The sequence below is a fragment of the Panicum hallii genome, chromosome 7 (genome assembly GCF_002211085.1).
Source record: "Panicum hallii strain FIL2 chromosome 7, PHallii_v3.1, whole genome shotgun sequence".
Taxonomy (NCBI): domain Eukaryota; kingdom Viridiplantae; phylum Streptophyta; class Magnoliopsida; order Poales; family Poaceae; genus Panicum; species Panicum hallii.
Window position 1 is genome coordinate 38,858,659 of NC_038048.1, and position 13,685 is coordinate 38,872,343.

Consider the following 13,685-nt stretch of genomic DNA (forward strand, 5'->3'; position numbering starts at 1 on the left):
CCCCCACAGCACCTCCCCCACAGCTGCTGCTTTCTTCCCCGCTCCGCTCCACCCGCCGCCCGAGATGGATCCGGCGCCGGCGACCCCGCGCTGGAACCTGGAGAGACCGTACCTCACCGGTCGGTTCCACCAGGTATACTCCTTAACTCATATACTGCCAACATTACACCTCGACCTCCCTCTCATGTCCATCACGCGCTCTGGCAGGAGGCCATGGCAGCTGCGGCGGCGCAGGCGCCCGGATCCAAGCCGTTTTCCCTCGACTCCTTCAGGTAGGTACCACGGAAGAATTCGTGTGGTCTGGGCGCGATCATCTGCTTGGTTTTGTCATTCCCTGTGGCTTCTGATGCTTGCAGTTGTTTTGAATCTACAGCCGCGGCGCCGGCGCCAGCACCGGGAGTGTCATCGGATCGTACGCAGTTTCGGTGCAGGTTAGCGGGGTGTGGTTCAACTAGCGTAATTGAGCTTCAAGTGACATTGTTTTAGTGAACTGGCCAACTGGGGCTAGGGTTTAAGCTCCGGTTATGGGCTTTGAATTTGAGCTTTATGATTTGGAGACAGCTAGGGAGGATTTGATGTCTTATTAACTTGTAAATTTGAATTGTTGTTGATCTTAGTTTGTATTTGTTGCTTCTGAGAATGCCATTGGGGTACTTTTTTTGAGATTGTCGACCTCCCGGAGGCTGGAGCTAAGCAGATTACATCTATTTTAATTTTGTAATCATGTTTGATTAGACTTTGCTTCAATGTTTTGAGCCAACTAGTCATTGTGTGCGGGTCTGCCAGTAGTTTGAGACACAGTTCATGTTACAACTATGTGATTTTTGATCGAGTGTTAGTCCTATTAAGGTGAATTGGCATTTGGAGCCCAAGGGTTGGTCAGTTGGTGCCAGTTGGCAAAATGTTGGTCTAAGTTTGACATTGTAAAGCATCTAACTAAATAACCAACTTTCTGCTATTCTGCGGATTTTTACTGTTGTTAGAATAGCTGAACTTATGTAGCTTTTGCAGAACAACTGTAAAATGTAAAGTTTACACAACGTTGCTGCTATAACTGCAATGCAGGAGCTTTTGGTGATAGATGATTTGCTATCAGCTCTGGTGGGTATTGAGGGACGATATATTTCTATTAAGAGAGTACGTGGAAAGGAGGGCTATGTTGTCTTCCAGATTGATTCATCAATGGACCTTGCCCTCCAGGTATGCCCTAAGTGTACAGCCTATTGGATCACACATACAGAAAAGGATTTGGTTGGCACTTAAAATGATCTTGCTTTTGCAGGAATTGACTCGCAGAATCTTCCCTTTGTGTGAGGATTATGTGCTGGTAAGCCAGTTTGTGGAGTCAAGGTCACATTTCAAGAATGGTCTGGTCAACCATGCTCTGGCTGCAGCTCTAAGAGCATTCCTACTGGTACAACCCCTATTTGTAGAAAGAAAATTTGAATGGTGCTTCTATGCTGTCGTGATGGCTAAGTTGTTTACATGTTGAAGCAGTATTCTTCTACTCTTAGTAGGAGTGTAGGACAACCTTGAGTGGATACAAATCAAGCCCTCAATCTGCTTTTAACATTTGTGATTGTCACTTTTTTAGAGAGCATTGAAGCACCCTTTTGAACTGTAGTTTGCTGTATGTGATTGCAAGCTTTCTTCTGTGCGACAAAACCAGAAAGAATATGAAAATAGCTTTATCTTGTGATGGAGTTCAGTTGTTCTATTCTGACATGGATTGTTTTCATGAGTATTATTGTCGCTGAGATAATCCCATTGATAAGACATTGACTTTCTTAAGTCACTATATATTGTCCTCAGGGAAGGTCTATGCCAGTGTTGCTATATTAGTGCTTATCTGTAAATTTTGCACTTTGCACAAAGTCATTAGTGTTCCTTTTTCTTTCTTCTGAAAAAAAAAATACTATGATCAGGATTATCAGGCGATGGTTGCTCAACTGGAGCACCAGTTCCGCCTTGGAAGGCTTTCTGTTCAGGGATTATGGTTCTTTTGTCAGGTGGGTTTTCTTTTGCTGCATTTGCCTTACTTTGATTTGTGATTTTAGCATTAAAAGTTATGTTTGCTATTTGGCAGAGGATGATGAGTTCACTGAATGCACTGGCAGTTCTAGTGGAGAAGGCTACTTCCAACAATACCAGTGGTTCGGCAACACTTAATCTACTTCAAAGCCAGGTACTCTTTCAAATGGAGTTTATGTCCCTGAGATTACCACTGTTCCTTTCATCCCTCCTTCCCTTCCTGTCTGCCTACTGTAAATCTAAGCTAAATGGACCTTGCTAGCTTGTTTTCTTATAGATAAAGCAATTTTCTTCAATAGGACTTTTTTCTTATTTCACATTTTTCTAATAGCTTAGTTCTTCCTGATTCTCCTTATTATACTTTCTTAAACATTGAATGCATCTATCATATCCTTGAACTCAGGCAAAGGTGATGGGTGGTGATAGTGCTGTTCGGTCTTTACTGGAGAAGATGACAGAATATGCAAGTGCAGCATACCTCAGGATGCTAGAAAGGTTCATGATTGTCCATAGCTTCTTTCCTTGTTGGTCCTAGGAGTGATGCACCTTTTCAATAGTTTGCAAGCTCTCACATTTAAATTGAACGCAATCCACATCTTTTAATTGCTGACTTGTCTTGTTTAGAGTGCTAGTATTTAGATAGAAAATAAATGTTCAGTTAACTTGCTTGCTTTTTTACAATAGCTGCACATTATAGTTGTTTTCATATTAGGTGGGTGTATGAGGGAGTTATTGATGATCCTTATGGTGAATTCTTCATCGCTGAAAACAAATCTCTGCAGAAGGTACCTTTATACTTATGTAAATCTTTCAACCTTCTTATCAGACTGTTGTCTGCATCGCATTAAGCCTAACATGTCGAGCCTAGTTTCTTCTTATTTTAACCAGGTGCTTGTTTGATTTCCTTTCCTTTTGGTTTCTCTAGGAGAGCCTCACTCAAGATTATGATGCCAAATATTGGCAGCAACGATACAGCCTAAAAGAAGGAATTCCTAGTTTCCTTACTAATGTTGCCGCAATGATTCTGACAACAGGAAAGTATCTTAATGTTATGAGAGAATGCGGGCACAATGTTCAGGTATACATGATTCAATTTTTTTCCTGAAGTCAAATCATTAAATGAGAGCATGTTAGTAGCATGTATTTATGTATGACTTACAATAACACAATTGTTTTGAATGTTTTATTCAGGTTTCCTTAGAAAATTCTAAGCTTATGAGCTTTGGCTCAAATCACCAATATCTTGAATGTATCAAATCTGCATATGATTTTGCAAGTGGTGAATTGTTGACTCTGATGAAAGATAAGGTAGTATAGTAAACCTAGGGTTACACTTTGTTCGTTTATAAGAATAGGCTACTAATTTCATCACATTAAATGTGCAGTATGATCTCATTGGGAAACTGCGATCCCTGAAGCGCTATCTACTCCTTGACCAAGTATTTTTTCTGTTATTACTATACATATGCTTGGTTTATATGCTTTGGCATAATTTGTACAGAGTCTATTAAAATACATGTTATATGAAATTATGAGTTTCTTAGTTCTTTACGTGGTCCTTAATAATGAATATCATGTTTTCCAATTTAATTTTGACCACACATGTTGACTTTCCTTGCACTATTTATCTTATCTATTTTCTCTAGTTTACAGGGTGACTTTTTGGTCCATTTTATGGATATTGCTCGAGAGGAGCTTACGAAGAAACCAGAAGAAATATCTGCTGAAAAACTTCAGGTTTGTCTTGTATATATTATCTGTTTGTTTGTGCCATACTGCCATTGCAAAAACAGATTTTTGGTGATTCTGGTTATGGAAAAGCTGACTGACCTTTTGCTTTGCATTGGGCTTTCTTTGTTGATTTACCAGTCTCTGCTTGACATTGCTTTGCGGAGTACTGCGGCTGCTTCTGATCCAACTCATGAAGAATTAATTTGCTGCGTGGTAAATATTATCTAGGTCTGGTCATGCTATACTGTGTTTTCTATTGTCATATTTATTTACATCTATGTTCAACAGGAACGAAGTTCCCTCCTTAAGAAACTGGCCACTCTGAAAGACTTGGATTGTGCTTGCCCTGCAGATAAGCTTGCTGCAGCAGATGTTGATCAGTCGATGCAATTAAGCATCACGGGTTTGGAAACATTCTGCCTTAGCAATAAGGTTTTGTTTATAGTTCGTTTTAAAACCTTCCTCATTTGCTGTTGTCTTGTGATACAGAAATGATATAGCTTGTTGTACCCTGCAGGTCCAGTGGCCACTATCTCTTGTAATTTCAAGGAAGGCTTTGACAAAATACCAATTGATCTTTCGTCTATTGTTTCACTGCAAGCATGTTAGTCGTCAGCTATGTGCAGCATGGCAAATACAACAAGTATGAATGAACTCTTTTTATCCTGTAGAGTCAGTTAAATTATTTTGTGTATGCCAATATTGACTGGATATTAACACTTAAACAGGTATTCCGTTCCGTCAAGATTCTAGGAACACCAATTTTACGGTCATCAATTCTCTGTCGCAGCATGCTTAAGTTTGTAAATAGCCTTCTGCATTATCTGACATTTGAGGTAGTATGCATATCTCCATGCTAAACTATTCTTTTGGTCATTCTAAACCATACATGTCATCATGTATTGTCTAATGTTTGAGGTATACCATAAATGCTGGGTACATGCTAAAACAACATATATTTTGGCCCCCAGGTTCTTGAACCAAATTGGCATTTGATGCATGATCGCCTTCAAACTGCAAGGAGCATAGATGAGGTTTCAACAGAGTTTTTACAATTGAATTCTTTACTTTGTTTTTTACAATTGAAATTAATTTGCAATGCTAACGCTGCTGAGTACATTACCATTGATGTTAATACTGCTTGCAGGTCATCCAGATCCATGATTTCTTCCTCCAAAAGTGTCTAAAAGAATGCTTGCTGTTGTCGCCTGAACTCCTTGTGGTACGTCCTTTTGCTTTTTCTTAAAACCAAAAGAAAAGGAGATAAAACAGTAACTTTTGGTCGATAGCCTTTCCTTAGTTCATATAACATTCAAAGACTTCTGAATGAACCAATCCTTATTATCTCATTATTTGGATGTGCAGAAAGTCGAGAAGCTGAAAGCTTTATGCCTTCAGTATGCCACTTCCATCCAGCTCCTGATGCCATCCATCGATGTTGCCAACTCCGAGAATACAGCGAAGGCCAGGAAGTCAAGGTCAAGGACAAATAAATCGCAGGACAGAGACCAGCAGCTGAAACTGGCATCAGAGAATGTCGTCATGTCGGAGTCAATCCTGTACGTATCTCGCATCTCTGCCTATCCGCATGGTGTTGAGATGAGAATTCCACTTCTGTATCCTATAACATCACGTCGGTCTTTTTCTGCAGGAAATTCGAAGCGGCGTTCAATTCAGAGCTCCAGAGCCTGGCTCCCACACTGAGCAACAGTTCACACGCGGAGCCGTACCTGACCCATCTCGCGCAGTGCATCCTTGGTGTGCGAGTCGACCAATGAATTGCCTGATGCGTACCGTGCTCATTGGACTCGGTACAAGGTCATTGCCTGATGCCCTGCAGCGTGGCTGCCCGGCCCGATAGATCATCCGGACTGCGCGGCGCTTCTGCGCCATGATAGATTATAGATAGGCCAGCAGGATCTAGTATTCTAGTGAGCCGCGGATGGTGCTTTTGTTGGTTGTGGGCATATCATCCATTTGACTCAGCATTCCCGTGCAGTTCGTGTCTGATGATTGCCATGTGTGATGTCTTGCCCTAGTAACCAATGTATCATGTGCTTTGTGAGCGACAGACATGGAATAGGTCAGTGTGTAATTTTCAATTGGTATATGCTTTGCTAAGTCGAGGCTCATTCCACGAGTGATAATTAAGCTTCAATTGATATCAAATGTGACGGTGACAGCAAACTGTAGAATGGCCTCTACTTGCACTATTGCACGCACACGATTTAGAAGGTGTTTGAATCCAAATGCTAAACTTTAGTACTAGTTTATCCAAATAGAAGTGCTAATGGAGTTAAATTTTAGTTAAGATTTAAAATTTACTCTAAAGCTGTCGGACCGGACACGTAAGACTGTCCCGTAATTATTTTTCTAAAAATAAGGGAAAACTACCTAGCTACCAAACATGGCCGGAGGCCGGACCCGTCCGCGGCTAAATGTTGGATTGGGTCCATCTGCACCCGGACCAGCACGCTAGTGGCAGGATCACTCCCGTGCCACCAGCCTTCCTCGCGGGCTCGCGGCACTGTCGCTAATGGCTTTGCAGGAAATCCGCTCCATGACTCCGCGTCTACCGTCCATCTCGCGCGCGCCACCACCCGCAACGACCCCGCTCGCCCACCCGCAGCCGCAGTTAGCTCGCTTCCCACACTCGACACTCCCCCACCCACCCCACTGCCGCCTCCAGTGTTGCTCTCACCACCCCAAGTCCCCAACCCCACCACAGCCACCATCACCACCACCGCACCCCAGCGGCCCGGCCAAAACAACAAGGTGAAATCGCACGCGGCCACGCCCACAGCTCACTGACACACGCGCCGCGCGCCGAGACACACGGTCGGCGGGGCAGGCCACGAGACGGGAGCCCGGCGATCTCCCCCGACCCGCGCATTACCCGAGCGCGCTCGCGTCCGCGTCCGCGGCTGAGGAGGACCCGATGGTGGGCGGCGGGGGGCGCCGCGCGACGACGGCGGCGGCGCTGGGGCGGTGGTGCCTGGTCATCCTGGCCGTGGCCTCCGCGCTCGGGGTCTCCGGCCCCGCCTTCTACTGGCGCTACAAGAAGGGGTTCTCCGCCTCGCCTTCCTCCCCCGCGGCGGTGTCCTCCTCCCCCGCGTGCCCGTCCTGCAGCTGCGACTGCCCGGCGCCCCTCTCCCTCAAGTCCATCGCGCCAGGTGAGCTGTCCGGTTCCATCCCTCTTCTCAGATCTCGCCGCTGTCGCCCTCTGATCTGTGTCGGCACGCACGTATGTTACCCGTAGCTCGTTATTGATACGAGTGGCACCTGCATATGAACATCAAATAAGCTGATTCAAGTTACTAGTTCTACCATTAAAGCTTTCAGTTGCATCTATGTCCGCATTACTGACAGGATTTTGCCTTTTCCTACCTTTGCAGGGCTTGCCAACTTCTCAATAACAGGTTAGGGTCCTTCCTTCACGGTCTGTTCAGTTGAGGTTCATGAACTTTCCAGTATTCTTCGTTGCCAGTTGAGTATAGTGGTTGTCTGATCAAAGGATGATGGAAATTGTGGCGAATCACTTCACTCTGTTTCCTGGACTGAACAATTCAGTCTGCAGAGGAATTTTATCTTCCTTCAGTAGTTGAGTCACTGTTTTTATGTGCAGGCTGATTTCTATACCTGATGGAACTTTTTTACTTTGGTTATGCTTCACTCTACTAAAATGTTCAAATAAATTGTTGCTTATGAAATTAAAATTATGTATCAAAATTGGCTTTATCAAACTGTACAGAAACGATTTTTCTTATCATTAAGATTGTTTCATGTAAAAATTTTAGTACATTGCCTAAACGAAAAGTCAAATACTTCCTGCATGAACATCAGAAAGATAGCTTATCGAGTAGGTTATGAAACACTGCTGCAATTTCTAGAAGGCTTGGCTTTTGTACTTTGGCATCAAATTTCAGAGATTTATCTAGTAACATAAGTTCTACTGAATGACCTACTATAGGCTTCTTACAAGCATCCTAGCATCATAGGAACAAGATGATTTTCCTTTATCCTTTTTTAGAATTCATAAGGCTAAGGCATTTGTCTGTTAGCTATACCATAAGTCCTTAACAATATATTACAGGTGAAAGCTAATCATGCTATAGCCATTAGTATGTGTTGACATGCATCACATGCACAGAAGCTCAGAGAGTGTTCTTCCAACCAACTAGATTTTCTCACTGATACTTGAATTGAACAATGCAGATTGTGGAAAAAATGACCCTGAGCTTGCTAAAGAAATGGAGAAGCAATTTGTAGATCTCCTCAATGAGGAACTCAAGCTCCAGCAGGTTGTAGCTGAGGAGCACAGCCATCACATGAATGCCACTCTTGTTGAAGCGAAAAGACAGGCTACTCAATACCAGCGAGAGGCAGAGAAGTGTAATGCAGCCACAGAGACATGCGAGGAAGCTCGGGAGCAGTCTGAGGCAGCAATTTCAAAGGAGAAGAAACTCACGGCACTGTGGGAACAACGAGCTCGGCAACTGGGTTGGCAAGAGTCTCGAGCCTCAAGCATGTGATAGCTTGACTAGTTCTGCATCTCTTTCTCTTCTTCAGGCAAAATTATTTCTGGTAGCTGCAAGTGTTGCGTCTTGCAGCCAAACCGAGCGTTGTTAATTGTACGGATCCACTTGTAATGTCTGTTTATGTAATCTCAGTTGCCACAGTTTTTGAGTCCCAACGTTGTAGTTCCAGCTTCCCTACAAATGTAACTAGTATACACTTGTCTAGATATTTTGAAGTTTCAGATAGCGCTGTTGAGAAACTGAATTCAGTGTGATTGTGGAGGCCTAACTGTTGTAGACATTCAATTCAAATGTGGATGCCGAAATGTACTCATTTGAAGGCTGAGCTATGGAATCAATCTGGAGGTAAGTTTATTTTCTGGGTGATGGAACATGGCTTCAGGAAACAATTATTTTTTGTTCTTGACATATTGGAAAATGCCATGTGGATTTATAACAAAAATAAGAGTCCTATAGGCTTAGTTGCCTTTAGAGTTCACCATCCCCAAACTAGCTCTTAAATGCGATATATTCCTTGAGGAATTCTGTTTCAGATGACGATAGCTGCTTATGGCTTCAAAAGTTCAATTTCTGCTTGTTTAGCTTTAATGCTCAGTGGTTATACATCGAACCATTCTTATTTCATTGGTATTTTGTTGAAGAAAGGGAGCACAAATTATTGTCAGATCTTTGTACCAAAAAAACTGCTTCTGAATTCTGGAAAAAAGTGATAAAATCAAAAGTGATTGGCCCATGCAGGTCTCGAACCTGCGACCTTCGCGTTATTAGCACGACGCTCTAACCAACTGAGCTAATAGGCCACTTTTGTGGTCCATTTACTTTTAAAATATATAAAACTACATTACCATGCACGCCTGTGCATTTTCGTCATCAAAGTAATGGAAATCCCACCTTTCTGGCCGCCTATAGCTCCGAAACTCATCGGGCACATCTGCATCAGGGTACAACACTGGATCCTCGTAAGGAACATAGTAAGGTTCTTGTCCCGTGCCTTCTTCCTCCTCATCTTCCTCGGGGATCAAGATCTCCGCCTTCTTCCCGGTCTTCTTCTTGATCTTCTTTACCACCTTCTCAGGCTCGAAATCGCCAGTCACCGCAACCTTGTTCTCTTCCCTGTCGACCTCGACGGTCTCGACTCCTAGAGAGAGGTATCAAACCGTTGTTACGAGCACGAACAGGCGTACAGTTAGGCTGAAGTATTTTCTGTATAACTTCCTCACCTTCGACTTTGTTGATGGTTCGGCGCACTTTTCTTTCGCAGGCGTCGCAGTGCATGTATACTTTCAGTTCTATTGTGATGCTCTGCGTGTAATAAAACCAAAATTGATCAGATATTAGTACTTACTAGTGTGAGAGATTATGTACAACAATTACATGGTAAAAGGAGAAAAATATGAACGTAAGATTGTACAAGCAACTTCACAAGAATGCTCACCTTCGTTTCGTTTTCTTCATCCATGGTTGCTACTGAAACCCGACAATGTATGATGCGAGAGATGATGGCCTGAAATGTAACATCATGAACATTCAGACCGGCAGAATTCGTGAATGGGCAATAATTCATACTGCCAGAAAGAACACCTGTTCTTGATTAAGCTTCTAAGGTTTCGGACCCGGCCGGATCACGAGGAGCACCAGGCAATGCTTCTGTGAACCAAGAAATTAAGGAACTAATTCCCAAGGAAGAACAGTTAGCGAGCGAGGTATATATATGCGGTTATTTGGAGCATCCAATGCAATGTCCAGGTAATTCGCCCCAAATCAAAAGACCTTGCCATGCATGCAAGCTGTACATGTTTCCTCACCCGGTTGGTCCGTTCATGCCGATTGCGCGTCGTCCCCCTCCTCCTGCCCCCCCGTCCAAGACGTCCCTCGGACCCAGGCCAATTCGGCAGTGCAACCTCAAGGAAAAGCACGGGAGCGAGAGGCGCCTGGTTAAATTACCTCTGCGAGAACATTCAGAGAAGGTATCAAAGCCATTACCGAGAAAATGGCTCGAGGAGAAGCAAGAGACCCCACGCGCAGGCCAATCGATGGAGATGGCCGTAGCTGTGTTCGTCGCCGAATGAAATAGCATTGACCGCCGGCTCGACCGGGCGGTGTGTTAAGAGGAGGCGAAGAAGACGCGAGGTACACGGGGAGAAAATGTGCTTCATGCCCGGCGGCAGGCAGCCTATATATATCTGCGTGCGTCCACGCCCCGCCGTGTCCTGAGCGCTTGCCGTTCCGGGAAGAGGGAGACGGGGACCGTCGAATCGAACTCCCCCGGCGCAGGCCGGCCTGCATTCCTCTGCGTACGAGAAGGATACGGGGAAGGATAATCGAGGCGTTTCCTGCGTTTCTTCGCCGTGGAGAGGACGGGGAAACAGAGCGCACGCGCCGTATCTGTACGTCCACGATCGGTTGCATTGGTCTGAAGCACTTCGATCCCAGCCACAGCCAGGTAGACCGATCGACGACGGCGACGTTGCAGCCACGGCCCGCTGCCGCGCGCTGCGAGCTATCCCTCGCGCCAAGGGGCTTCGGGGGCCGCGTGCATGCGGTCCATAATGGTCGCCCCAATTTGGGCCAGCGAGAGTTTAGCTTGGCCTGCTTGAGGCAGAAACCAAACAGGCCCCAAGCCATGGTGGCTGCAGCCATCACCAGACACCTCGAGACCATGGAGGGCGAGCTTCTCTGTGTGTGCTCTGGCTCAGTGAGACAGTGACGACGGCGAGGTGGATAGACTGAACGAGGAACAGGGGCTTGCACCTGCGAGGTTCAGAAAAAGGTACGGCGAAGAAAGACTGAAACAGAAGAAACGAACGCCATGGTTTTGTTCCCCTACTATGGGATCGAGCCTGGGTCTGAAACCAGCTGGTGCGATGATTCTCCATTGAACCCCCAGCGTCCATGAATTTTCTCAGGTTTTTTTTGTCTGGGTTTGGCTGCCAATGAACTGAAATACAAGGACACGGGGGTGGACGGTATTTGAAATACCGTCCACCCTGCCTCCATATTTTCTCGATTTAATTTCCCCCACCACAGGTCGAGGATGAGACTGAAATTTGGTGGATTGTTTCGAAATTTCCTTCTCAGTCCGTGCGAATTTTTTCAGAATTTTTCGTCTCGATTTGCATCCGAAAATGGAGGGAGATAGCAGATCGGGGGTGGACGGTATTTGACCAATCACCCCCGTCCCCAACAGGCTCGACCAATCACCGCCCGGGGAACGGCGTCTTCCTCGCGCTGCCGTTTCTCCTTATCTCGCTGCCTCCGGGGCCCGCCCGTGTTGCCTTCTACCACCTTGGTGCTTCGCGCCGTGCCAAGATATGGAGCATGCATTGGCCGGCGAACCGACGTGCCGGTGATCGTCGATGGCAGGCGCCTCCGGCATGGGTGGCCCGTGGCCCCATGCCCCGCGCACCAGGAGAAAGGAGACCGGCGCACTGGTTCATGTCGCCGTCACACCGTCTAGCGCCACACGCTGATCGGCGGCGAACCTCCGGCCCCTCGACGGCGCCTTCCGTCGCGCTGGCGGGCGCGTGCACGGCGAGGGGATGGGCATCATAGGGCTCGGGTAGCCGCGCGCACGTGCCTGGCACCGCACGGAGCAGCGACCTGGCGGCACGGCGGCGCACTGCCTGCGGATACGCGGCGCGCAGTGCCTTGCTTCAGTTTCTTACTTGCTTATGGAGCTTGTGACGGGAAAACAGCGGCCAGGTCATGCTCGTTGGTGTAAACATTTCGAGCCATATACTGTTCCAGAGTTCCAAAGGAAACACATACTGAGGGGAAAAAATCTGAAACATCCTAAGTGCTTTCAGGTACTCCCTAGATGATAAGCAATGAAAATTTTCAGGTACTCCCTAAGTGCATTACAGAAGGACAAAAAAACTATGTTATGCAAACGGCAATGTCCAAAAATTGCCAGGCTTCAGTTTTTGACAGGAATTAGTTGTGCTTCCTGCGCAGAATCGACCGGGACCATCTTCACCACAACAGCCTATGAAAGTATGAAGCTGATGAAAATGCTGGCGATCCTCTGCGTGAACGTGAGAGGGGTCGTGTTCGCGAAGTTGCCGAGGAACTGGATTATGATGAACTGGAAGACGACGGTGCTGCCGAGGACCGTGGCGAACACGTTGTTGTCTAGGATGCCCTCAAAGACATTTATCCTCTCCATCTCCCTTAAGCTCACCTCATTGAGTAACTGCACAGTTCAGAAAAAAATTAGTGGAGCTTCGCATGATTAAATGAATGAAATTATTGTTCGTGGATGTTTATTCAATATTCACGAATATTTGGAACTTCGAGTAATCATACTTTGCCAAATTGCCATAAAGAAAACCCCTTTTCTGACAGTGGAAAGTTTCAAAGTACTACTTTCAGGTTCCAGCCTTTTTTAGTAGGGATTCTGTAGAACGATCCCATACTTTTCTGAATTTAGTTCATTGTACCAAGTAATCCCAATTACTTTTTAGTGTTTTGCTGAAACCATGTTATTCATTAGCACAATAATGCTATAGTTGCAGTAAGAAACACAAAGTAAAGCCAACAAGGCCTATATATTTGGTAAAAACAGAAAAATGAATGCGAGAACCACTTCCACATTACCTGGCAGAATACGAAGCAGTTGAAGATGATTGTGTTCAGGACTAGATCGGAGTTGTCTCCCTCGATTCCAAAGAGCCATTTCCCTTCAGCCTGCAGATACCAAATCGCAAGGAACTGGTAGATGGCCTGTCCCATGACGATGTTCCTCCACATGACGTTGCTGATGAAATTTCCTTTCCTTCCAACAGGAGTTCTCTTCATCAGCTCATTGTTTGGAGGTTCTATGGCCAATGCCAGTGCGCCTAGTGCGTCCATGATCATGTTGACCCAGAGCAATTGCACAGCAATGAGAGGAGCACTCCCGTCATCAACAAGCAGAAGTACAGAAGTACAGAACAAACACATTACGAAGTTCAAAGATTTGCAATATTAGTATATAAAGGGACCGTTCCAGTTTTCTATCATAGAATGGAATTGCATTGAAGCATAAAATTCTATTTCATTTTGTAAAAGAAAAATAAATTTCCATAAAGTACCTATCAAGCAATCCGAGGGGAAGTTTACAATGAGAGCAACCAAATTGACTGTCAGCTAAAACTGCACAAACTTCTGAATATTGATGTACGCTGATGGACCATCGACCCCATTTAGCAACAATGACTACAGTGGAGAAGTTGTCATCAAGAATGATAACATCCGCACTCACTTTTGCCACTTCACATAAAGATAAGGAATCATATCAGAGCTGCGTAATGAATTGCACTGGGAGCACAGGTAAACGATGGTTCAACTCACAATATTGCTCATTCTTAATAGCTGGTATGCCGCTGTCAAGAATAGCACAAGGAA

General features: G+C 45.3%; 3 protein-coding genes and 1 non-coding gene across 4 annotated transcripts; 1 reads left to right on the plus strand and 3 right to left on the minus strand.

The window, feature by feature from the left end:
• On the plus strand, positions 1 to 8,622 carry LOC112900765 (gamma-tubulin complex component 2). Its single transcript, XM_025969569.1, has 24 exons — positions 1 to 133; positions 208 to 272; positions 374 to 431; positions 1,066 to 1,200; positions 1,283 to 1,414; positions 1,926 to 2,009; positions 2,087 to 2,185; positions 2,435 to 2,526; positions 2,744 to 2,816; positions 2,957 to 3,109; positions 3,223 to 3,339; positions 3,417 to 3,470; positions 3,685 to 3,768; positions 3,901 to 3,975; positions 4,051 to 4,194; positions 4,280 to 4,405; positions 4,491 to 4,598; positions 4,734 to 4,796; positions 4,910 to 4,984; positions 5,128 to 5,321; positions 5,414 to 5,537; positions 6,548 to 6,935; positions 7,158 to 7,181; positions 7,978 to 8,622. The coding sequence occupies exons 1-24, from the start codon at positions 65 to 67 to the stop codon at positions 8,292 to 8,294; spliced, it is 2,853 nt and encodes a 950-aa protein (XP_025825354.1). The 5' UTR covers positions 1 to 64; the 3' UTR covers positions 8,295 to 8,622.
• A 404-nt stretch (positions 8,623 to 9,026) lies between these two features.
• On the minus strand, positions 9,027 to 9,100 carry TRNAI-AAU. Its single transcript has one exon. It is a non-coding gene; the product is annotated as a tRNA-Ile (tRNA).
• LOC112900766 (heavy metal-associated isoprenylated plant protein 19-like) lies at positions 9,071 to 9,759 on the minus strand. The gene is made up of 3 exons (XM_025969570.1): positions 9,736 to 9,759; positions 9,521 to 9,602; positions 9,071 to 9,438 (listed from the first exon to the last, which is right to left on the minus strand). Exons 1-3 carry the CDS (start codon positions 9,757 to 9,759, stop codon positions 9,137 to 9,139), a joined length of 408 nt encoding a protein of 135 aa, XP_025825355.1. The 3' UTR covers positions 9,071 to 9,136.
• A 2,526-nt stretch (positions 9,760 to 12,285) lies between these two features.
• Positions 12,286 to 13,097, minus strand: LOC112898979 (calcium-transporting ATPase 2, plasma membrane-type-like). Its single transcript, XM_025967308.1, has 2 exons — positions 12,897 to 13,097; positions 12,286 to 12,492 (listed from the first exon to the last, which is right to left on the minus strand). The coding sequence occupies exons 1-2, from the start codon at positions 13,095 to 13,097 to the stop codon at positions 12,286 to 12,288; spliced, it is 408 nt and encodes a 135-aa protein (XP_025823093.1).
• Between the last annotated feature and the right edge of the window lie 588 nt (positions 13,098 to 13,685).